The 24,293-nt window shown below is 38.1% G+C and overlaps 2 protein-coding genes across 2 annotated transcripts in view; one reads left to right on the top strand and one right to left on the bottom strand.

Moving 5' to 3' along the window:
* Window positions 1-24,293, bottom strand: part of BCAS3 (BCAS3 microtubule associated cell migration factor) — a 464,879-nt gene that overhangs the window by 421,368 nt on the left and 19,218 nt on the right. The window contains exon 5 of the mRNA XM_028157532.2: window positions 21,979-22,085. Within this exon, the coding sequence (XP_028013333.1) occupies window positions 21,979-22,085 (107 nt within the window). The remainder of the gene's footprint in view (window positions 1-21,978; window positions 22,086-24,293) is intronic.
* On the top strand, window positions 1,882-16,580 carry LOC114234944 (60S ribosomal protein L21). Its single transcript, XM_054709321.1, is given in 4 exon segments — window positions 1,882-1,924; window positions 16,092-16,226; window positions 16,229-16,384; window positions 16,387-16,580. Coding segments are annotated over 4 exon segments (528 nt in total).

Here is a 24,293-nt window from a genome sequence, read left to right as displayed (position 1 = left end):
TCTGTGAATATGTTAAAGTCAAGATTGTTACAAGCATAATGCTAAAGTGTCCTAAGGGAGTCACAAATGTCAAACTTCCCAGAGAACTCTTCAGTATGCACAAATTCTATATTGTACTATTTCAGGACAGAGACAGCGCTAACAAAGCTAACAAACAGATAGGATGGGCACATTTTAGAAAGGACACAGAGGATGGATATGTCCTTACAGGCACCATTTTAGCTGCCATCGTCAATTGCCTCTAATGTTTTATACAGTATCTTCACTGGTAATTTTGCTCTCAAATAAATAAGTGTCAAAACTGATTACATTTATTAAAGGCTTTCAAAGTGATTTTTAGGTTTCTTAAAGAGAGCTCATTGAAGATGGCAAAGAATCTCTGAGATGAGGATTTTATAGATCCTGAATAGAATTACCAGGAGCTGTAAATTCACTTTTAAACCAACAATAATAATAAATCCAAGGGTAGAACTACAAGGAAGGAGTGTGTACCAAGCAATGTTCCACCTTCCTGGCAACTGCGGTTACTTGGGGAAAGGAGGAAACCTCTCCAATAGCTCCTCATGGGTCTCTGCCTTTGTTCTTACTGGCATTTTAATTTCTGATGACAGACTTTTGTTGTTTGGAGCATAAACCGGACGTACCAGTTTGGAGGCACAATAAAGAGAACAAAGAATGATTTGTTCACACTGTAGGGAAAAAAATCTTTTCCAACCATAGAAAATAGCTTTCGCATGGTGAAAATATGCAAATTACATACCAAACCAAAAAAGATGGGGGGAAAGTACAAGTTTAGAATCTCACAATTCAATCTAAGGCAAAAGGAAATTATAACAGCCGAGACAATAATACATACAGAGAAAAGGCTATAAAAGTTGTGGGAGAGCTTTATAAGTGCTTTTAGAGGATGCTAAAAGCAAATAAAGGTCATCTAGCCCTCAGAACCAAACTTGTTTCTGAAAACCTGTTGACTTTTCAAACATATATGACTACAAACTAGAAAATTCAAAAAAAAATCAAGGACAATATCAATAATGCTTTATAATGACAGAATTAGGAGTACATATTTACACCCTCCACTACCCTTTAGACACTGGTCAAATGGGGAATTGTGGGCTACAATTGATTCTTTTTAGCAAACTTTATTAAAAGATAACAGACATGGGGGGTGGAAACAGGAGGAGAGAAGGGCTTTTATACTATAATAATCCAGACAGAATTTTGTGGTTTCAAGGAAATGTCCCACTGAATGCAATTCAAATACCAACAAAATTATTTCAGGTTAAAACAGGGGCGGGGGGGGGGGGGGATAACAGACAATAGCCCAGCCGCAGCGGCTCTGTGGTTGAGCATCGATATGAACCAGGTCAGGGCACATGCCCAGCTTGCGGACTCGATCCCCAATGTGGGACATGCAGGAGGCAGCCAATCTGACACCCTCTCCCTTTCTCTCTGAAATCAATAAAAAAAATTTTTTTTTTAAATAAGGGTTCTGCCTGCTCCACATCTTCTCCAACAGGTAGTGTCAACCATTCTGATGGGTGGGAGTCACAACTGTGGTTTTAATTTGCAGTGTCTTCATGACTAAGAAGATTGCTTTTAATTCTTATTGGAATTTAGTTACACTACTTCATAAATGACTGACTATTAAAGTCTCTTGCCCAATACAGTTGCCTGATTCTAAAAAAAAATTATGGATTTAAATGGTTGCGCATGATGAAAAAAAATGTATAAATCAGTCTCTGGAAAAGCAATGCTGCCTCAAACTAACTGTAGAAACAGTCTTTGTTACAGTAGCCCTCCATTAGGGCAAGTGATGTAAAACGTTTGTCCTAACGGACTCTTGATTTCCAGAGATTTGTATGATAAACAGTACAGAACATGAATGAGATTCAAGAACTCATTACAGCAGTTCTAAAAGAAGGTAAAGCTTTTCATACTTAATCAAATTCCTATTTAATTCCAAACCCAGTCATGAGAAATCTTTCCACCCAACTAAGGAAGAAATGGTTGGCGTATACCAAAATGTCATCCCTTGAAGTAAAAAACATATTGATTTGTAAAAATTCATACAAATATTCAAAGAAAATTCAGTGACTGCTAAAAAGAGGAAACATACAAATATCACTATGTTTCCACTATAACTCAAGCAGTTCAAACACAAAGCATAATGATTAGCAGTTCCTTTTCTTCATAGACACTTTAACAAGCTTGATTCTTTAAAAGAAAAAAATTTATAGCAGGTATTGATTTACCTATTTTTCAAAATGGCTACATCTGATGTAGCAAATCATTTCTAGGCTGGAAATATGAATTAAAACACTAAGCCACCAGACATGAAAGACAATAGAAAAAGAATTCCTCATGTGTATCTTAAGCACATCCTGACTTTCAGTCAAAAATATTTTTCATGTCACTCTGGCCGGTGTAGCTAAGTTGGTTTGAGCATCGTAAGGTGGACCAAAAAGGTTGCGGGTTCAATTCCCTGTCAGGGCACATATCTAGGTTGTGGAGGAGGGAACGCATCAATGTTTCACTCTCTCTCTCTCCCTTCCTCTCTCTCTAAAATCAATAAACATATCCTCGGGTTCTCTAGACAAGTAATGGTTCTGGTTCCACCTAAGGAGTCTAAAGGAGTAAAAGGAGTCACCAGGGAGGACCCCTGGAAGTTTTTTATTTCTCCCCCCCCCCCCGCCCAAAAAATAATGAGCTATGGCAACAATGCCAAATATGTACAACATGCCAGATCATCAGTTACAAATATCACACAGCAACAACATCAATGGTTCTAACAGTTTATAAATTTGACTTGTGTTTATTAACTATACAAAGTTGCTAACTTTGAGTATGACTTTTAAAATAGGGGTGATGACATTTCTATCTAACAAGGTAGCTGTGTTAAAGTGTGTATTTAAAATACGTAACACATAGTTGGCACTCAGAAAAAACAGTTAAATCAAGAAGATGCTTGTTGAATGAATGAACTGATAAGTAAATGATTGAGTCTGTATTGCCCTGATTATTCCATCTCAATGGTATTTAGTGTAATTTGCCATTGCCCCATTGTTTTCAAAGCATGTTAATATTTAATGCCTGGAAATTTGTTAATACCATATCAGAAAACACACTTTGTTTTAACTCATCCTCGAACCTACTGATATGTTCCTTCCTATGCTTTACCGCTCTTGAGGAAAGGACTACTACTAGACGGTAAACAGCACCTCATCTGGACAGCAGTTTTTATCACACTTATCTTCACACTCCAGCCTCAAGACCAAGGCAGTCTCTCTACCCTCTCTCTCTTTTTTTTTTTTTAAAATATATTTTATTGATTTTTTACAGAGAGGAAGGGACAGGGACAGAGAGTTAGAAACATCGATGAGAGAGAAACATCGATCAGCTGCCTCCTGCACACCCCCTACTGGGGATGTGCCCGCAACCAAGGTACATGCCCTTGACCAGAATCGAACCTGGGACCCTTCAGTCCGCAGGCTGACGCTCTATCCACTGAGCCAAACCAGTCAGGGCTCTCTACCCTCTCTTACAAATATCCCACGCTCATTGCAACCGTCATGTGTTAATATAATGTTTTTACCTGCAACAGGTTTTCTTACCAACAGTGATGTAAAAACAGCCCACTTAAATAGACAAATGTAGAGTTATCAATCTTTTCTCATTGTTTTACATGTACTAATCATACAAACACAACTGAAAAGAACTTCCTTAAAAAGATCATCATTTAGCCCTAGCCAGTTTCTCAGTGGTTAGAGTGCCTCTCACATTGATGTCTCTCTCTCTTTTTTTTTTCTCTCTCCCCCTCTCTAAAATTAATAAATTTAAGGAAAAAGATCATCATTATTAGTTTTAAAGTAGCACCAAATAAAATTTTTTCATTAAAGAGAAAAATGTCAACTGCAGACTTTAGTTATTAATAATGTATCAATAATGATTCAATTTTACAAATGTACCTCACTAGTATAAGATGTTAATAGGGAAAAATGGGTAAGGAAGTGTAAATGAAAATTCTCTGAATTTTCCACTCAATTTTTATGTAAAAATAACTGTTTTAAAAATAATATATACAGGTGGGGCAAAAGTAAGTTTACAGATGTGAGTATGCAAAAGAGTTTATTCTTTTTTATTATTTATTAATTATTGTATTATTTTCCTTACGAACTATAAATCTACTTTTGCCCCATGCTCTATGTAAAATTTTTTAACATTCCCTGATACCGCTGCCCCCAAAATAGGGATAAAGGGTAAAAATATATGGAAGGGGGGGAATGAATAGACAATGAGGCCTTATACTAAGGAATACAGTTCCTAAAGCAAAAGGACCTCACTTAGCCTACCAGTATTTAAATATAGAAGTATATAGTTATCACTCTGCTGTTTCACATGTACTAATCATACAAACAACACAAATGAACTAACGAAGTTCCTTAAAAAGACTTTTTCATTACTTTGTTTTAACTTAAAAAATCACAAGAATAATTTTCTTAATTAGGGAGAAGAGATAAAAGTAAAAAAGAGAGATAAGGGAAGGGGTGGGGATATCATCTTATACTTACGTATTAAGTTACTAAGCAACAAAAAGACCTCACCTATCTACGTGAGTGACAATCATAACTACAAAGCACTCTCTAATAAGAGCTGATAGTCTCTCTCTAAACTCACCCTGTGAGCCAATTCAGTGATATATTTTCAGTATAGACATAAATAAACAAAGAAAAATATTTCAAAAAATTGGCCAGAGAAGCATCAGAATCTCCTATTTATACACTGTATTCAAAACCATTTTTAAACTTGGGCCTTTTTTTTTTTCGATAGAGAAAAGTCTCGCTGCCGGGGAGTTATTTTCCATATTACAACTCTGCTCCAACAATTTCAAAAACTTAAGATAGCACAGTTTGAGGAAAGTATTCCTAACAGTAAAAAGTAATTTTTTTGAAAGCTCCCAAAATTATTGAGAAACAAGGGGACAGGGTTTTTGTTTTATTTTTGCCTACCTAACCACAAATGATCAGGTTAGAGTGTCAATATCTCTATAACCTGCTCTGTATGCTGTCAAGGGAAAAAAAGGGGGCAAACCACAAAAACCACTTAAAACGCATGCTTGTTAGGGCTAACAACTTATACAACAGATATTTGCTAACCACATAAAGCAGACAGCAACTGAGTGTATATTTTGGTCTTGACACTAAGTTCAAAATACAAAACTTGAGGCAAGAAGGAAGTGAGTTTCAAGAACAATATGAAAAGCACAGACACAAATAATGAATGGAACTGTAACCGCAATTTCATACTCCCAAATTTTTGCACACAGAGAGGAGTATTTTAGGTCGACTTTAACCTTTCCCCTTCAGCCTGATTTTTTAAAAGAAGATCAAAGAAAAACAGTTTAAACTCACACGGTCCTCCAGTTATGCAACACAGATTTAGACATTACACTTCAAAACACCAGCCATTACTTCAGCACCACCAATCCAAATACCATTCCGAGCTTTGAAGCAGCCCTAATGGTATCTTCCATTTGCAAGTAACACTTCTGTAGTCAAAAGATCTTACTCAGGGTAGATGTTAATGCAAAACCACTCAGACTACACAGACACACACGCCTGGAGGCAGACTGGAAGGTGTTCAGAAGTCAATGTAACACCATTACAGAGAGTGTCAGCCTAGCAGCTGTCATAAACACTTCATAATCACTCTGAGACACAAACTGGATTCCCTTTAACTTGTTATTTTATTTTGTGCCGAATGTGTCCAGTTGAAAAGAGAAAGAGAGAAAACAGGGCTACACATAAGCCAATACTGGCTTATAGCCTTCTTCCACTTTTAGAAGACTGAGTTTGTCACATATTATTGGGATTCTAAATCTATCCTATGATCCACTGATTGAATATAGTTTTGCAATAGATATCTAACCAAGGAGGAATTGATGATATAAAATAGATGTACTAACTTGTAAGATTGACAAGATGATTAAAAATTAATAAGACTGACAACAACCATTGTGGCAGGTAGAGGAGCAAATAGAACTAGTATCTGATATTGCAGACAGAAGGGTATAATGCTACAATCTCTTTGGAAAACTCTAGATAATTTCTAATAAAGTTAAATATATGCCTAACCTACAGCCCAGCAATTCTACTCCTAGATACTTACTCAAAAATACAGTAGATATATCTAATATTATGTTCATATGAACTTTATTCACTGTAACCGAGAGCCGGAAACACAAATGCCCATTAAAAGAACAGCTAAACAGCCCTAATCGGATTGACTCAGTAGTAGACAGAGCCCACATACTGGGGCACATATCTAGGTTTCAGGCTGGATCCCAGCCCTGGTCAGGGCTTGTGCAGGAGGCAACCAATTGATGTGTCTCTCTCACATCGATATTGTTCTCTGTGTGTCTCTCCCCCTCCCTAGCACTCTGTCTAAAAATCAGTGGGAAAATATCCCCAGATGAGGATTTGAAAACAAAAAAAAAAGAATAGCTAAACAAACTGTGATATATTCATTCAGTAAAACAAAACACAGTAATAAAAATACAAACTACCACAACATATAACAACATAGATAAATGTAAAAATTACAATGAGGACCAGCCAGCATGGCTCAGTGGTTGAATGTGGACCTATGAACCAGGAGGTCACAGTTCAATTCTCTGTCAGAGCATATGCTCGGGTTGCGGGCTCATCTCCAGTGTGGGGCGTGCAGGAGGCAGCCGATCAATTATTCTCTCTCGTTATTGATGTTTCTCTCTCTCTCTTCTTCCCCCTTCCTCTCTGAAAACAATAAAATATTTATTTTTAAATTACAATAAGAAAAAAGGATACACAAATGAATACATAATGTGTATTCCACTATTTCCGTGAGGTTCAATACAGACAAAATTAATCTATGGTCAGAATAGTGATTACCTGACCTAAAAGTAGGGGGAATACTGATTGGGGAACTTTCTGAGTAAGAATATTTTTCATTTATTTATATATGTGTACACCTTGCATAATACTTACATAAACATACACACACACACACACACACACACACACAGTTATCAAACTATAGACTTGAAATTTGTATATTTTATGGCATGTTATAACAATTTTTTAAAAGCTATCTCATAAATGAACTATGATGAATCAGACAGTGGAATATTATTCAGCACTAAAAAGAAATGAGCTACCAAGCCATGAAAAGACATGGGAGAAACTTAATTGCATATTACTAGTGAAAGAAGTCAATCTGTATGATCTCAACCACATATATGACATATTGTAAAGGCAAAGCTGTATAGACAGCAAAAAGATCAGTGTCTGCCAGAAATTGGGGGGAGGAAGTACAAAGAATTTTTAGAGCAGTGAATAGGCAGAACACAGAGGATATTTAGGGCAGTGAGACTCTTTACGATACCATAATGGTGGATACATGTCATTAAACATTTGTCAAAATGCACAGAAAGCACAACATCAAAAGTGAACCCTAAAGTAACCCTTGGACTTTGAGTGATAATGCGTCAGTGTAGGTTCATCAACTATATCAAATATACCACTTCGGTGTGGAATGTTGACAGTAGGGAGGCTGTGTGTTTGTGGAGGCAGGAGATATACATGGGAACTCTCTGTACTTCCCATACAATTTTGTTATGAGTCTAAAACTGTTCTTAAAAAATAAATTCTGCCCTGACTGGATTGGCTCAGTGGATAGAGCGTCAGCCTGCGGACTGAAGGATCCCAGGTTCGATTCCGGTCAAGGGCATGTACCTTGGTTGCGGTGCAAGAGGCAGGTGATCTATGTTTCTCTCTCATCGATGTTTCTAACTCTCTGTCCCTCTCCCTTCCTCTCTGTAAAAACTCAATAAAATATATTATAAATAAATAAATAAATAAATAAATTCTATTTTTTTAAACAGTATCTACCAAAGAAGTTGAGCTGGTTAAATATAAGTTTTAATTTTTTCATCTATAAAATGGGAATACCATTAACTAATAAAAATGACAGAATACCCCCCCCCTTTTATTCCCTTGCCCCTCACCTGTTTTTATAGACATTGGTAAACATTCTGTAGTTTAGACCCTCTCTTCATTGGATAATTTATGAACCATCTTAATTCAAGCCCTCCAACCAAGCCATCTATTAAAACACCAGCTCTTTGTTTAGGCTACTACCAGATATACCTGGAAAGAAGCTTCATTTAAGTAAAAATTAATATGCTTGACCTTAAAAAAAAATGACAGAATAAACAATAGGTATAAAATGTGCCTAAAATAATGCATGGTATATTTTGATTATTTAAATTATAGATATTATTTATATTATTATGAAACTTCACTAGGCAGCACAAGTGTCAAAATTTCCCCAGGCATCCCATCACTCCTCAAAGCTCTACAGCAATCTATTCATACCTCCCTCCTAACATTAATCTCATAGGCTATGGTATCTCAACCTCAGCACTACTGACTTTTGGGCTGGAAAATTCTTTCTTGAGAGAGGTTGTCCTGTAACATTGTAAGATGCTTAACAGCATCTCTGTCTTTTACTCACTAGATGCCAGTAGCAACCCCAAATTGTTGACAACAAAATATATCTGCAGACATAGCCAGATGTCCCTGGGGGCAAAATCACTTACATTTGAGAAGCACTGACACAAGACTGCAATTATGTAGTGACATTTTGCACAAACAGGATATAATCTCCTTAAGGTCTTAAGTTACAATTGTATCTCCTAACACTTGGCATAAAACCTAAAGTTTCAGTGTTGCTGAGTGGAAAAATTATGGTGCTATTAATTACTGAAAACAGAGATTTTAGGAAGGGATAGATTGCAAATGGGATGGAATGACAGCAAACAAGAGATTACAAAGCTTAGTATGGATCTTTCTGAAATTGAGTCTCTAGCACACTTAGATGAAAATATCCAGCAAAAGGTTGAAATCCTAAAACAAATGTATTAAAGATATAAGCACATGTACACACATATGTAATATACACAAACATACATATGCATATACAATGTAGCTGGCACAAGAGATACATCAGACAATGTAGTTATAGCACAAGAGATACAAAGACCATTAAGACATGATCACACATCTCCCCTAAACTCCCAGCCTTTAAAACCCTCAAACCAAAGGACCCAGTACCTTCCCCTTCCCCCTCTCTTTTTTTTTTTTAATATATTTTATTGACTTTTTACAGAGAGGAAAGGAGAGGGACAGAGAGCTAGAAACATCGATGAGAGAGAAACATCGACCAGCTGCCTCTTGCACACCCCCTACCGGGGATGTGCCCGCAACCAATGTACATGCCCTTGACCGGAATCGAACCTGGGACCTTTCAGTCTGCAGACCGACGCTCTATCCACTGAGCCAAACCGGTTTCGGCCCCCCTCTCTTCTTGATTGCATCTCCTAAACTCTAAGGGTCCCCACAAGACTTGCAACCAGGATTGCAAAGGGCAGTGGCAGCTCATCCAGGGCTAACCCCAAACCTATCCCCAAGTTGCCCTTTTCTGACGCTCCAGTGAGCTGACAGCAGCTCCTCTTTGGTTCACTTCTCGCCCATGTTTCTAAAGAGCCAAAGTAGCCTACTCTCCTGTTGCTTCTATCCTAGGCCCTTCCTTGCTTCACTGTCTTCCACTTTAATAAATGCTCTCAAAAAAAATGGGGGGGGGGGGCCCGCATCATCACAGTTCTAGGGAGGCTTACAAAGAATTCTCCCAGCCGAAACCGGTTTGGCTCAGTGGATAGAGCGTCGGCCTGCGGACTGAAAGGGTCCCAGGTTCGATTCTGGTCAAGGGCATGTACATTGGTTGCGGGCACATCCCCAGTAGGGGGGTGTGCAGGAGGCAGCTGGTCAATGTTTCTCTCTCATCGATGTTTCTAGCTCTCTATCCCTCTCCCTTCCTCTCTGTAAAAAATCAATAAAATATATTTAAAAAAAAAAAAAAAAAGAATTCTCCCAGCTGCTCATATAAAAATCAAGATTCCCAGAAAGTACTGGAACACATAGGCAAAGTGAATCAAAAATTAGGAAGTCAGAAATTTTTCATTTAATTCACTTGGTCCTATGTCCAAAGTTTAAACATTAAAATGAATATGAGCACAATTTAGAAAACAGTAATACTAGTTGAATTTCTTTTAAAAGTCTCCAGAAAACTAATGTTTTCTGTTATCTCACTCTTCTCAGAAAAATGAGACAACTGATTACTCACAATAAACTGTTTCCTGGCTTTAATATTGTACTAAGAGTTTACATAAGATGTCACCTTTGGGAAAACTGTGGGGAGGGTACACAGGACTCTAAATAATATTCTGTAACTCCCCATGAGTCTATAATTATTTCTAAATAAAAATATTTTAAGTCAATTAAAAAATAAGCCAAAGAAAAAAACAAAAACAGACACAGCAAAATCTACCTGTACACATATAGCCTTACTGCAATTAAGTAGGGGGGAGGGCCGGGAATGATAGTGTTGTTGCTATTGTTGTTTTCAGGAAATGGTACTGAATAAGTTAGGCATCATTTTTTATTAATATTTTAACTTAAAAAAAAAGCCTTGACTGCTATCTCATACCATACATACAAAAAATTATTTCAAATGGATCATAAAACTAAAATTAATAACAACAACCTTCTAACAGAAAACACAGGAGAATATCTTCATGTCCTTAGAACAAAAGAAAAATACACAAAGCATTAACAATACGTAAAACACTTAAAACCTGAACCTGATTTCTTTCATCAAAAGTCATTAGGAAGGTAAAAATATAAGCATGCCTATAAAGGAGACAAATGATAAAATCAGAAAATGGTCTGTGGATTACATAATAGTATTATATCAAATTTAAATGTCCTGGTTTTGATAATAATGTTATGTGCTTATGTTTAGTAAATATATACTGAATTATTTATGGAAAAGGGGGACATGATTTCAACAACTTGTAAGTGGTTCAGGAAAAAATCTGCACAAATGAAAAAAAAATCTGCACAAAGTGAGACAATGATAAAGCAAATGAAGCAAAATCTCCATAATTCTAAGTCACAGGAGTTCCTTATACTAGTAATAAAATTTTCAGATGGTTTGAAATTACTATGAAATAAAAACTCCACCATGAGATACAAACACATACCCACTGGAATGATTAAAATTTAAGACACAATCTCAAAAGAGTGAGAACGTGGAGAAAATGAAACTTTCATACATATTGGTCAACCACTTTGGAAAACTCTTTGGCAATAACCTACTACAGTGAAACATACACCACAGTATGACACAACAAATCCACTCCTTGGTCTATCTCCAAGAGAAATGGGTATATATGTCCACCAAGAAACATACAAGAATGTTCACAACAGCTTTATTCAGATTACTCAAAAACTGGAAACAATAAATATTTTCTATTAGTTGTATAATGGATTTTTCAAAATGCCTTATATTCATAATAAAATACAACACAGCAAAAATAAGAACACATTACTACTACACGCAATAACATGAAAGAATCTCATAGCCATACTGCTAAGAGAAAGAAGCCAGACCCAAAAGAATACAGACTGTATTATCTACAACCATATTTTCTTAATGAAGTTCAAGACTAGAAAAAACTAATCTCTGATGATAGAAGTCAGAGCAGTGATTACTGGAGGCACCAAGAGGACAGTATCTACAGGGAAGTAGCATGAGGGACTCTTCTGAGTTGCTAGAAACATTCTGTATCTCAATTTGAGTGGTGTATAGAAGGTTACATAGTTATACAAATTCAATCTGTATCCTTAAGATCTGTGAACTTACACAATATATTTAATATATTTCATAACAAAAGAAAAAACTGCCTCCCCCAGATTAAACTGCCTCCCTCAGCTTGTGTCCAAAGAATATTTGTTTTAGAGCAGAAAAACATCAAAAATATTTCATACAAGAAAGATTCCACTTTACAATGATAAATATCAAACTCATTTAAAGCAGACTGCCTATACTAAATCAACAAAAGTCATACAATGCCACTATTAAAACATAATTTAAGGTTAGGGGAATATAAAGTAAGATTAAACTTCAGATGCAATACTTCTCTAAAGTGACAGCTTAAGAAACAATCTCTAGAAAAAAGTATTTTCCTCCACAAAAATGGGTGGATTCCAGAAGTTATTTCAATATTATTTTTCATTTCTGCCTTTATGCACTTCATGACACTCAATGTTCTTCCACTGCAGATGACTAAAGAATCATCCATTAAGTCTATTTTCAGTAATAAGAAGCTGGACCAAACAAAATAAAGCCCTATTCTCAACAAAGGTAATTTTTTCAGTGGGGTTCATATTCAAACTTTTTCAGTTTGCCAGTTACCCAAATCACTGGTTGCTCCCAAAAGAAACCCATAAAAATGGTTTCCTGGTTAGCAATCTTAACATGGCAAGGTTGACTGGCACCCAACTTTTATAAATAATAGATTAATTGGTATTTACCTCAAATATGCCTTTGCATGTTTTCTCTAAAGCTTTTAGTGTAAAAGTTACATTAAAAGCTTTAGGGTAAATATTTCCTTTCAAGGGTTGAAACAGCTTCACTTCTCTTAGCTCAATGTGTTAGCGACACCTAGTGTTACATCCTTGATATAAATTCAAAGTTCCAAGAAAACACTCCAAATATTAACTTATTGAATCTATAATACAGTTCCTACAATGCAACTGTTTTCTTCTAGGTGACATAATAAATACATTTTCAAGTTTTTTAAATATATTAATCATTTCCATGGATGATGAGAAAACTAAGTACACAGTTTAAACACAGCAAAAATACATATTAAAATATCATAACTTTTACAAGGTACTATCTTGGGTTTCTTGTCCGTCAAATTTTTTAAATGAGAATATTTTATTACTTATTATACAGTGCAATTTTTGCCTTATTGAATTGTTTTGATACAACTTCATATTACTTATTGATTAGTAACTCACAAATACAAAGGGATATAAAATTACTGTTTTAAAGTATATAATGACTCAACTGCCTTATATAATTTTTTTTTTTTTAATATATTTTATTGATTTTTTACAGAGAGGAAGAGAGAGGGATAGAGAATTAGAAACATCGATCAGCTGCCTCTTGCACACCCCCTACTGGGGATGTGCCCGCAACCAAGGTACATGCCCTTGACCGGAATCGAACCTGGGACCCTTGAGTCCGCAGGCCGATGCTCTATCCATTGAGCCAAACCGGTTTCGGCTGCCTTATATAATTTTAACATAAGTCTAGTAATCAAATTCTATTTCTTCTAAAACTATGGTCACCTTACGTACCAGATAGCACTAGTCCCAGGTCAAGACTTACAAACGTCTTTGACTCTTCTCTTCTGAATGTTTTACTAGTTACGATAATAACAAACTGAGTTAAGGCTCTCAACATCTCACATTTAGATAATGTTGGAACTGACTCCTAAGTGGCTTTATAATCTTTTCTTTCTCTTTATGCTTTATTCATCCTGTTGCCACTGCAAAATCTATCTTTATTAAATATGGATTTGGGAATGTATCTGTTACTCAAAGATTTTTAATGAGTTCATAATGACTGGAAGATTAATATCCAACCCCTCAACCTGCACTTCAAATTTCCTCCTTGCAATTTTTACATCTCACTCCATGTCCATGGAGAGAGGACAACCACTAAAATGCATGCTGATGATCATAGAGATGTTATTTGTATTAAGTGAAATAATACATGACGGCACAATGTCTAAAACATACTCATTGTCATAAACAACTCCTCCTACAACTGGATCCCCTGTTGATAGTGCTTGTCAAACTATGTTATAAAGGCTCAAATATTTTTATTTATTTCCACTCTGACACAAACAGATACTTCTGTAACTACAAACACATGTTTGGATGCTGTGCAACTGGCAAATTACTATAGGTTTCAAAAAGCTTATGCTCATATTCTGTACTTACCTTGTTGCATACAGTAACAGACATTGCACTAACCAATTTAAAGCTAAACTCATTATCTTTCCACCCAAATCTGCTCCTTATCATATCTTTCCTATTTTTCACAAGAGCCATCGCTGTTTCTCCCTGTTCAAAGTCTTCCAAGTGGTTTCTACAATTCAATCTTTTAATGGTTAAAAAAAAAAATGGTACAAAAAATTCCTAAAAGATATTCAAATGGCCAACAAATACATGAAAAAGTGCTCAACCTTATTAGTCATCAGAGAAATACTAACTAAAACTACAAGGTATCACCCATCAAAATGGCTAAAATTAAACAGATGAGCAACTGACTTTGGCAAGGATATTGAGCAACTCACACATTGCTGGGGGAAATGTAAAATGCTACAAATGCTTTGAGAAAAGGTTTGGAAGTTTGTTATAAAACTAACCACTTTGTCGAAACCGGTTTGGCTCAGTGGATAGAGCATCGGCCTTCGGACTCAAGGGTCCCAGGTTCGATTCCGGTCAAGGGCATGTACCTTGGTTGCGGGCACATCCCCAGTAGGGGGTGTGCAAGAGGCAGCTGATCGATGTTTCTCTCCCATGGATGTTTCTAAGTCTCTATCCCTCTCTCTTCCTCTCTGTAAAAAATCAGTAAAATATATTTTTAAAAAAAAACTAACCACTTTGCTACCCTATGAAGCAGCAGTTTCACCTGTAGGTCTTTATCTAAGAGAAATGAACATCCATGTTTTACAAAAAGACTTGAAGAAAAATCTTCACAGCAGCTTTGTTCATAATAGACAAAAGCTATCAAAAGCCCAGCTACCCTTCATTAAGAGAAGATGGAAACTATGGCATATGGATATCCTGTAATACAATGGCAATCAAAGGAAACAAGCAACATGCGTGCATCTCTCAAACACTTTGCTGAGAGAAAGAAGCCTTACACAAGAGTACATACTGTATAATAGTACAGGAAGTTCTAAACCAGGAGAATCTAATGTAGATTAGAAAATACTGAGAAAAGTGATTGCTTCTGGATGGGGTGGAAGAAAACTAATTGGGAATAGGCATGAGGGAAATTTCTTGAGTAGTAATCATGTCCTGTATCTTGAAGAGATTGGGGTTATTTAGGTGTATGTACTTGTCAATATTTACATATTGAGATTTGAATACTTGTGAATGAATTTTATCTAACATAAACTAAGCAAATATTGAACTCCAGTTAATAATATACACACAAAAGTACTTAAGGGGAAGCATGCTGATGTTTGGAATTTACTCTGAAATGTGTCGAATAAAATGGATGGATAAACAGAAAATTTACAAAATCACTGCCAGATTGTAGGTCTCCTTAAAATACAGCAGAGTAAAATTTTAATGGTACAATCTTAGTAGAGGGTATACATGCTTTCACTACAAAACTGTTTTAACTTTGCTCTATATTGAAAATGTTTAGTCCTTACTAAACAGAGCTCTATCTAGCCCACTACAACCTCTCAGACATCACCTCCTAGCATTCATAACCTTGCCCACCCAGCTCTAGATAAATTGCCTCCTTCTGTTCTTGAATATAGAAAACACAATCCGAGTGAGAAGAAATCAATTTTGAAAAAAAGAGAAAGAAAACATAATACTACCACAGAGTACTGGCTTTGAATGTTCCTCTCTCAGACACCCACAGGATGTCTCTTCCACACTTCTACTCAAAAGATCCCTGAGAGAGGTTTTCCCAGACCACCCGGAATAATATGGCACCACCAACCACCCACCATAACACTTACCACCTTCTAGCATGGTACATGCTTGTTTATCATCTAGACTGCTCTCCAACCCACCTACCTAGAATGGCAAGTCCATAAAAAGGATGATTTTGTATACTCATTTTTCCCAGCACCTTGATCAGGCTCTGGCATGTAAAAGGCAATAAATCTTTGCTACATGAATGAATGAATAAATGAACAAGGTGAGTATGAATGGCATGGCTTTACAAGAATGCAATTTGACAATTCTATGAAGAATATTAGTATTTCTACATTTATTGAGCTCTCCAAATTACATGATAATAAAGATATTTATATCAATATTCTTTAAGCGCTTCCAGGGAGACCCTGTGCGTGGCTCCCAGTGACCGGGGTTCCACAGACTAATTAGCCAAAATTATTAACACAAAGGGAAAGAGAGGCACCCGCTATATGTTCTCTAAGACTTTTAGAAAACATGGCATTGTTTCTTTGGCCACATACATGCAAATCTACATACAAAAAAGTGGTATTGTGGACATCAAGGGAATGGCACTGTTCAAAAAGGAACGCCCCACAAATGTTACCATGACAAAACTGAAAGAGTCTACAATGTCACCCAGCATGCAGTGGGCATTATTGTGAAAAAGCAAGTTAAGGGCAAGATTCTTGCCAAGAGGATTAATGTACATATTGAGCATATTAAGCCTCTAAGAGCCAAGATAGCTTCCTGAAACGTGTGAAGGAAAATGATCAGAAAAAGAAGGAAGCCAAAGAGAAAGGTACCTGGGTTCAACTGAAGGGTGATCCTACTCCACCCAGAGAAGCACACTTTGTGAGAAATGTGCTTGGAAAGGAACCTGAGCTGCTGGAACCCATTCCCTATGAATTCATGACGTGATAAGTGGGAAAAAATAAGCAAGAATTCTGTGCTGATGATGAAGAAGGAGGAGAAGGAGGAGGAGGAGGAGGAGGAGGAGGAGGAGGAGGAGGAGGAGGAGAAGAAGAAGAGGAGGAGGAGGAAGAGGAGGAGGAGGAGGAGGAGGAGGAGGAGGGGGAGGAGAAGGAGGAGGAGGAAGAAAACAACTAAAAATCTAAATCAGTGTCCAACTACAGAGAAAAGAACACTTTACCTCAGAACCTCTGACTTTACTGTTTGCTATTCCCTCTTACCCTGGGCTAAATCTTTTTTTTTTTTCTACCCTGGGCTAAATCTTAACTTCTGTGCCGCTTCCTTATCATAATATTTTACTATTTTCTTCACATTACAATTTAAGTTGCATATAATCTATTTTTATTTAAATTCTTCTTTCCTACTAGCTGTATTAAAGACTGTGTCTATTTTGCTCAAAATACACATTTTATCCCAGACCTGTTGAATAAATGAACACTAATTAAGTCCTCATAGTTCACAGCACCAAGTCAACCTATTGTAAAACTAGGAGAAAAAAAATAAAAAATATAAGTATGTTACTTTCAAATATCTGAAACACATACTAAGATAACAATAATAGAAATAAAGATGATAATAAAGGAAGAATACAGAAATGCTGTTCTTTTCATATGAATCCCATAAAAGTATTTGGTTTTCAGTCCAGGTACATGTATAACTTTTTTTTTTTAATTAAAGATTTTAAAGAAAAGAGTCTATACTACATTACCAAAAGAAGCAATAACATTGTTAGACATAGATACAAATAGAGCCTATTTATCCAGAACATCAGCATAACAAATAATCATTTCTTATATTACACTAGAGGCCCAGTGCACAAAATTTCGTGCATGGGGGGGTCCCCTCATCCCAGCCTACACCCTCTCCAATCCTGGACCCCTTGGGGGATGTCCCTCTCACAATCCTGGACCGCTGGCTCCTAATCGCTCACCTGCCTGCCTGCCTGATAGCCCCTAACTGCCCCCCTCTGCCGGCCTGATCGCCCCTAACTGCCTCTGCCTGCCAGCCTGATTGCCCCTAACTGCCCCTCCCTGCCAGCCTGGTTGCCCCTAACTGCCCCCCCACTGCTGGCCAGATCGCCCCCAACTGCCCCACCCTGCCGGCCTGGTCATCCCTAACTCCCCCTCCCCCCCCCCGCTGGCCTGGTTTCCCCCAACTACCCCCCTCTGCCGGCCTGGTTGCCCCTAACTGCCCCCCCCGCCAGCCTAGTCGCCCCCAACTGCCCCTCCCGCCAGCCTAGTCACCCCTCACTACCCCCCTGCCAGCCTAATTTCCCCCAACTTCCCCCCCCACCAGCCTGGTTGCCCCCAACTGCACCCTGCCCCCGCCGGCCTGGTCGCCCCTAACTGCCCCCCCCCCCCGCCAGCCTGGTCGCCCTACTCAGCCTGCCTGTTCAGTCATTTGGTCGTCCTTGGGCTGGCCCTGGGCAGTTGGGCAGCCACCATCCAAGGCTTGCCTGCGCCTCGGACTGGCCCTGGGTGGCTGGGGGGCTGAGGGGACTGGGGGACTCTGGAGGCAGGCACATGGAGCAGCTGGACCCACCTGGGGGCGGGCCCGGCTGTGCCATGCGCCTGCCGCCCCAGCAGGGCTGAGGGGACTGGGCACCGTCATCTTGTGGCTGTGGGCGCCGCCATTTTTGAGGGTGTGGCGGTCAATTAGCATATTCCCTCCTTATTGGCTCTGGGTGCCACCATCTTTGTGAGGGTGTGATGGTCAATTAGCATATTCCCTCTTTATTAGATAGGATCAGATATGTAGAAAGAAGGGGCCTGACAGCTTGGGAAAGCTAGGAGAACTGGTGTTTTCCTGCAGCCATCTCATCTACGAAGTGTGGGATTGGGAAATAGAAAAAATACTTCTGCATAGTTCTGATTCTGAGCTAACTCTACTATATTCCTGAACATTGTCTAAGCTTCATTCATATTTGTGCACTTCTTATATAGATAATCTTAAAAAATGTTTAACCACCCAGGCCAGTGTGGGTCAGTGGTTGAGCACCAACCTCTGAACCAGGAGGTTGAGGTTTAATTCCCAGTCAGGGCACATGCCCAGACTGTGGGCTTGATTCCCAGTGTGGGGCAGGCAGGAGGCGGCCGATCAATGACTCTCTTCATTGATGTTTCTATCTCTCTCTCCCTCTCCCTTCATCTCTAAAATCAATTTTTTAAAAATGTTTAACAAAGATATGTTTATTTTCTTAATCTAAGACTCACAAGTGGAACAGTTATATAAAATTTACAGAAGGGAGAACCGTGCACAAAACTGAGGCAAAACTGTGCTTAGTTTGGACCAGGATTGACGTTCTGCTTACCAACACTTACTCAAAAGCTGGAAGAATCACGCTACCTGATATCAAATATACTACAAGGCTATAGTCATCAAAAAGGATGGTACTGGCATGAAAACAGACATATAGATCAACAAAACAGAATAAAGAGCCATGAAATAAACCCTTGCCTTTATGGTCAATTAATATTTGATGAAGAAGGCAAGAACATAAAATGCAGTAAAAATAGTCTACTCAATAAATGGTGTTGGGAAAAATGGGGGTGGTTGAAAAAAGTGAAGGAATTAAGGAAAGAAAAAAAAAACTTTCTTAGACACAGACAACAGTATGGTAATTACCAGAGGGAAAAGAGGGTAGGGGACGTAGAAGAGGGTAAAGGAGAGATAAATCGTGATGGAAGACTTGACTGGGGCTGGTAAACATACAATACAATATACAGATGATATATTATAGAATTGTACACCTGAAACCTATATAATTTTATTAACCAATGTCACCCCAATAAATTCAATAAAAATTTTAAAAAGGCAAATACGATTTATGGTCTGCAAAGATCCCTAAGAGCCAGGATTATTTCTAGCTTGACCAACATTAGCTCCCCACTGTCTAGCATATGGGAACACTTAAATAATTACTGAATAACTGACTAGTGATAAACAAGTTTCAGAAGGGTTTAGTTAGAGTAATGCATAACAGTCACAGTAGTCTATAAAAGATAAATATTTGAAGCTATATCATAACCTTTTACAATGAAAACTAAAAATGCCAAACTACCTGCATAGTATATCTTCTGCAATCACATGTTGGAAGTAATGAAGTATAGCTCTTAGACCATGGACTCTGAATTTGAAGTCAGACAGAATTGTTTGAATTCCAACCCTGCCTCTTATATGTCACCTTGCCACCTGTAAAACAGGGTAACTTCTACCTCACAGTGTACAGTATATGAGATAGTGTATATATAAAGCTCTCTGAACACAGTAAGAGCTCCATCGATGCATTAGAAGGAGCTTATTATCCAGACTGCCTCCTAATTTTTGAAACAGTTCTCACAGGGCTATACTAGTACTCCTGCAATAGTAAACAACTAGTCAAAAAAAGGAAAACTAGTCAATAAAAATTTGAACCTGGGCATAAAAACTACTTTAAAGAAGTAATTTAAATTACTCAGAAGACCTTAAGTTACTCAGAGCTAAACGCGAGTTACCTCTGTGAGTATTAAAAGTGATGCCTCTAATTATAACCGAAACAAGTGGGTAGCCTGAGTACCGCCAAAGGAATGTGCTCAATCCAGTCAACACTCCTAACCACACGAGGTTCCACCTTCTTGTTAAAACTTGAGCTTCCTCTTTGCCTTTAAGTCTGTCAACAAATCGTGTAATAGATGAAACGGTAGTCTCTGTTAATAAGAGTTGTATTTACAAAATCCTTTCCTCTGATCACGACATAGAAATAGTTCCCTGGGTAGAAAGAAAAAAACCAATGCCAGATTTTAAGGCCTTTGTCCATTCCTTTGACATGGTACTTAAATTACAGACCATGTTGCAGGACCTTGAAAAATGTCAACTACACATCCCAAAAGGCTAAAGAAAGAGGACACTCAGTCCACGCCATACCAGCAGGAATCTTCTACCTCTGCAAAATAAAGCCAATCTTCAAAAACAAGAAATACAAAACCCCAAGTCCTAAATACCTAACAATATGATACATAATTATATGATCAGATGGAAGACCAAAGTTCATCACAAGTGATTTATCAAAGAACAAATACATTTTACTTAAAATGTTAAAAAATAATAAAGTCCAATATGCTGGTTACTTCATTCTTACAACACTGACACCAAAATCCTGCACTCAAGAATATCCTGATTCCTATTAAATTTGCAGCAATATATGTTTGTTTATAAATATTTTAAGTAGTAACCATATCCAAAAGAACAACCACAACCAAAAAAGGCAGGGGGAATTCTAGCGCACGTTCTCTCTCTCTCTCTCTCTCTCTCTCTCTCTCTCTCTCACTCACACACACACACACACACACATACACACACACACACAAGGGGCTTCTAATGAGTTTGGTGAATATATTTATTAAAGGTACAAATTCAAATTCTATTGGCCCCAAGCCTCCAACTGCAAAAGTACCACACAATAGTCTGCCCCCATCTACTGAGGAGATGCGGTATTTAGGTCATGCCATAAACCAGAATGTAAATAAGTATAAACTGCAGTATGCAATCCCAACTATACTTCACTGAGCTGTGATCCTACCAAGCCTTTTCCTCTTTTAGGACATTTTATTTTTGGTCATTCCAAAGTGGAATATGTAGGATTTAAAAGGAAAACTGGGACCCTATTAGGCAATTTAAAACATTTATCAAAATTGGAATTTACTCTACACATATAAAATAACCTTTGTTCAAGGTCATGTATTACATTATTGTTTCTAATTTTAAAAAGGGACATTTATGTTTTTCAGTAATAGGGTACAAATTATATAAATTAAGGAAACCCAGGTAGCTTATATGCTGCTCCTATCTGTTAGGAAAGGGTAGAGTGGGAAAAATATATTTACATATTTTTTGCATAAAATATAGCTATAAGGATACATAAGAAACTAGAAAATCTGGCTGCCTCAAGGTAGGGGAAATGAGGAACTAAGAGTGGGAGTGGGGACAAAGTGAATGTTTAAACTAATTCTAAAACACTGATTTTTCTTAAGTGATTGCTAATTTTTAAAACAAGTCCTTTGTAAGTCTGTTTAATCATTTATAAAATGAGAGGAAAAAATAATACCTACCTAACAGAGTTACCATTACAAAATTGAGATCTTGCACATAAAGTGATTTCCACAATTCCTAGTCCACTTTTCAAAATCACTTACAGCATCTCTGGCCCTTATTCCTTGTACCTTGTATGGTGTTGCACACCTAACTGTATCTTAAGCAACTACTGTGAAATAAATGAATGAGACCTTTCTGAAAGTATCACCAGATTTCCCATCAGATAGCATTCTGCAAAAGTATTGTATTTTAGGAAATCAACCATCTTCATACTTACAGGGATGCTCCAGACCTGTATTCCATCACTGTAGCCAATCATAATCAGCAAAGGCGGCTCATTCCCAGTACTGTGTATTTCATGAAATTCCAGATTTCTTGATGTATCTACATTAGAATTAAATAACAGGAATTAAAAAGACACAATGTCAGTCAAGAAAGCAACATACTTCTTTAATGCCATTAGTACTACAATTGTCTCACAATAAAAAATAGGTGCAAAAGTATTTGGAAGACCTCATTAAAGAAAGTGAACAGCCGGGCCGGCGTGGCTCAGCAGTTGAGCAATGACCCAAGAACCAACAGGTTGCTGGTTCGATTACCAGTCAAGACACATGGCTGGCTGTGGGCTATTCAGTTCACTGACACCCCTGCCTCCTCCCTTTAGACTTATCTTAGTAACTCCTCCGATCCTAGTTTTTTATCAATCATCTCAGTAATTTCTGTCAATAATCTACATTCTCTTATCCTTTTTTGTGGGATCTTTGCATAGCATCCAAATAGCAAAACCCTATTCCTAGGTGAACCCAACTACCCACTATCCTACTTTGTTCTATGGCAGCCATATACTGAAATAGAAACATCATTGTGGGACAGAATTGGTACACTATAAATTAAATTACCTCCACAAGCCTCAACTGGACGCTCAAAACTGCACAACAAATGTATTGTTTATAGAACTTAATTTATAATTTCTTCAATGACTTCCTTAAACTTTGTCCCAGTCCTGACTCCGCCCACTCCTCACTCCAATAATCTGTCTCATACTGCACAGGGAAACTAGAAACTTCCTGTTGCCAAAGACCGATGTGCATCGGTGGCAGCCTCTTCACCTTCCATCCTATTACAAAGAGTCGTCTTTCCTGCTGTCTAAAGCAAACCCCTCCATCCGTGCTTTGGGTCCCATCCTCCACCACCTTCTCAGGGGCCCTTTTTCCAATCATTCCTTTTCTGTATCTTCGATTCCTTCCATGCTATTGGATAGTTTCAAGGAGCATTTACACATGCTGACGTATTCCCTAATTTTTCAAATAAACCAGTACCAGCGGATTTTAGATATAAATAATGTAGATAAAATTAAACTCTGAAATATAATACAGAAAAGTATTTTCATGATGACAGTATAGGGCAGTGGTCGGCAAACTCATTCGTCAACAGAGCCAAATATCAACAGTACAACAATTGAAATTTCTTTTGAGAGCCAAATATTTTAAACTTAAACTTCTTCTAACGCCACTTCTTCAAAATAGACTCGCCCAGGCCGTGGTATTTTGTGGAAGAGCCACACTCAAGGGGCAAAAGAGCCCCATGTGGCTCTCGAGCCACAGTTTGCTGACCACGGGCTTAAGTCATCCTACTCAGGGAGACAGATAGCAGAAATCCAATTAGTGCCATTTGCCAACCACACCCAAGGACAGATGAAGTTAAGAGAATAAATCTCATTTTGGTACATCAGCATAAAGTTGATGAATATTCTATTGACATCCTCCCTAAGACTTCCCCTAAACACCCAACCTTTAAAAGCCCTCAAAAGGAAGGTCAGGCCCTAGCTGGTTTGGTTCAGTGGATAGAGCATCGGCCTATGGACTGAAAGGTCAAGGGCACGTGCCGGGATTGTGGGCTCGACCCCCAATAGGGGGCATGCAGGAAGCAGCCAATCAATGGTTCTTTCTCATCAGTGATGTTTTCTCTCTCTTTCCCTCTCCCTTCCTCTCTGAAATCAATAAAATATATTTTTTTAAAAAGGGAAGGTCAGAAGGTCCAGTGCATGCTCTCCCTCCCAGCAGCATGCCTGTGCCTCCCTAACCTCCACCCCTGAACCTTCCCCCCTCTTCTTTCCCCACAGGCAGGCATCTCCTAAATTCTAAGGGACTCCATGAGGCTTGCAACCAGGGCATCAATGGGTAGCAGCCACTAATCCCTAGCCCTGACCCTGTCCCGAAGGGCCCCTTTTCTCTGGCTTCTTAGTGAGCCAAAGCAGACCAGCCTAAGCTGATTTCCCCAGCCCGTTCTTATTTCCCTGCCTCCAGCGTTAATAAAAGTCTTCTAAAATTCACCTGGACTCGTGTTGTGAAATTTTTCCTGCACAAAACCAAGAACCCACACACTACCAGCTGGCCCTAGGCAGACCAGTTCAGGGCCTGGTCCCCTTTCCAGTAACATTAGCACAAAAGATTCACAAATTCTACTGCATTATTTTTTACATTAAAATGAAGAACTTCTGTTAATCAGGAGCCACTCTTACCACAAGAGTGAAAAGGCAAGCCACAGCATGGGAGAAGAGTCTTGCAACAAGCATAACCCCACAGGGATTCA

Source organism: Eptesicus fuscus, chromosome 20 (genome assembly GCF_027574615.1).
Source record: "Eptesicus fuscus isolate TK198812 chromosome 20, DD_ASM_mEF_20220401, whole genome shotgun sequence".
In the NCBI taxonomy this organism is placed as follows: Eukaryota; Metazoa; Chordata; class Mammalia; order Chiroptera; family Vespertilionidae; genus Eptesicus; species Eptesicus fuscus.
This window is presented reverse-complemented; position numbering and strand designations above follow the sequence as displayed.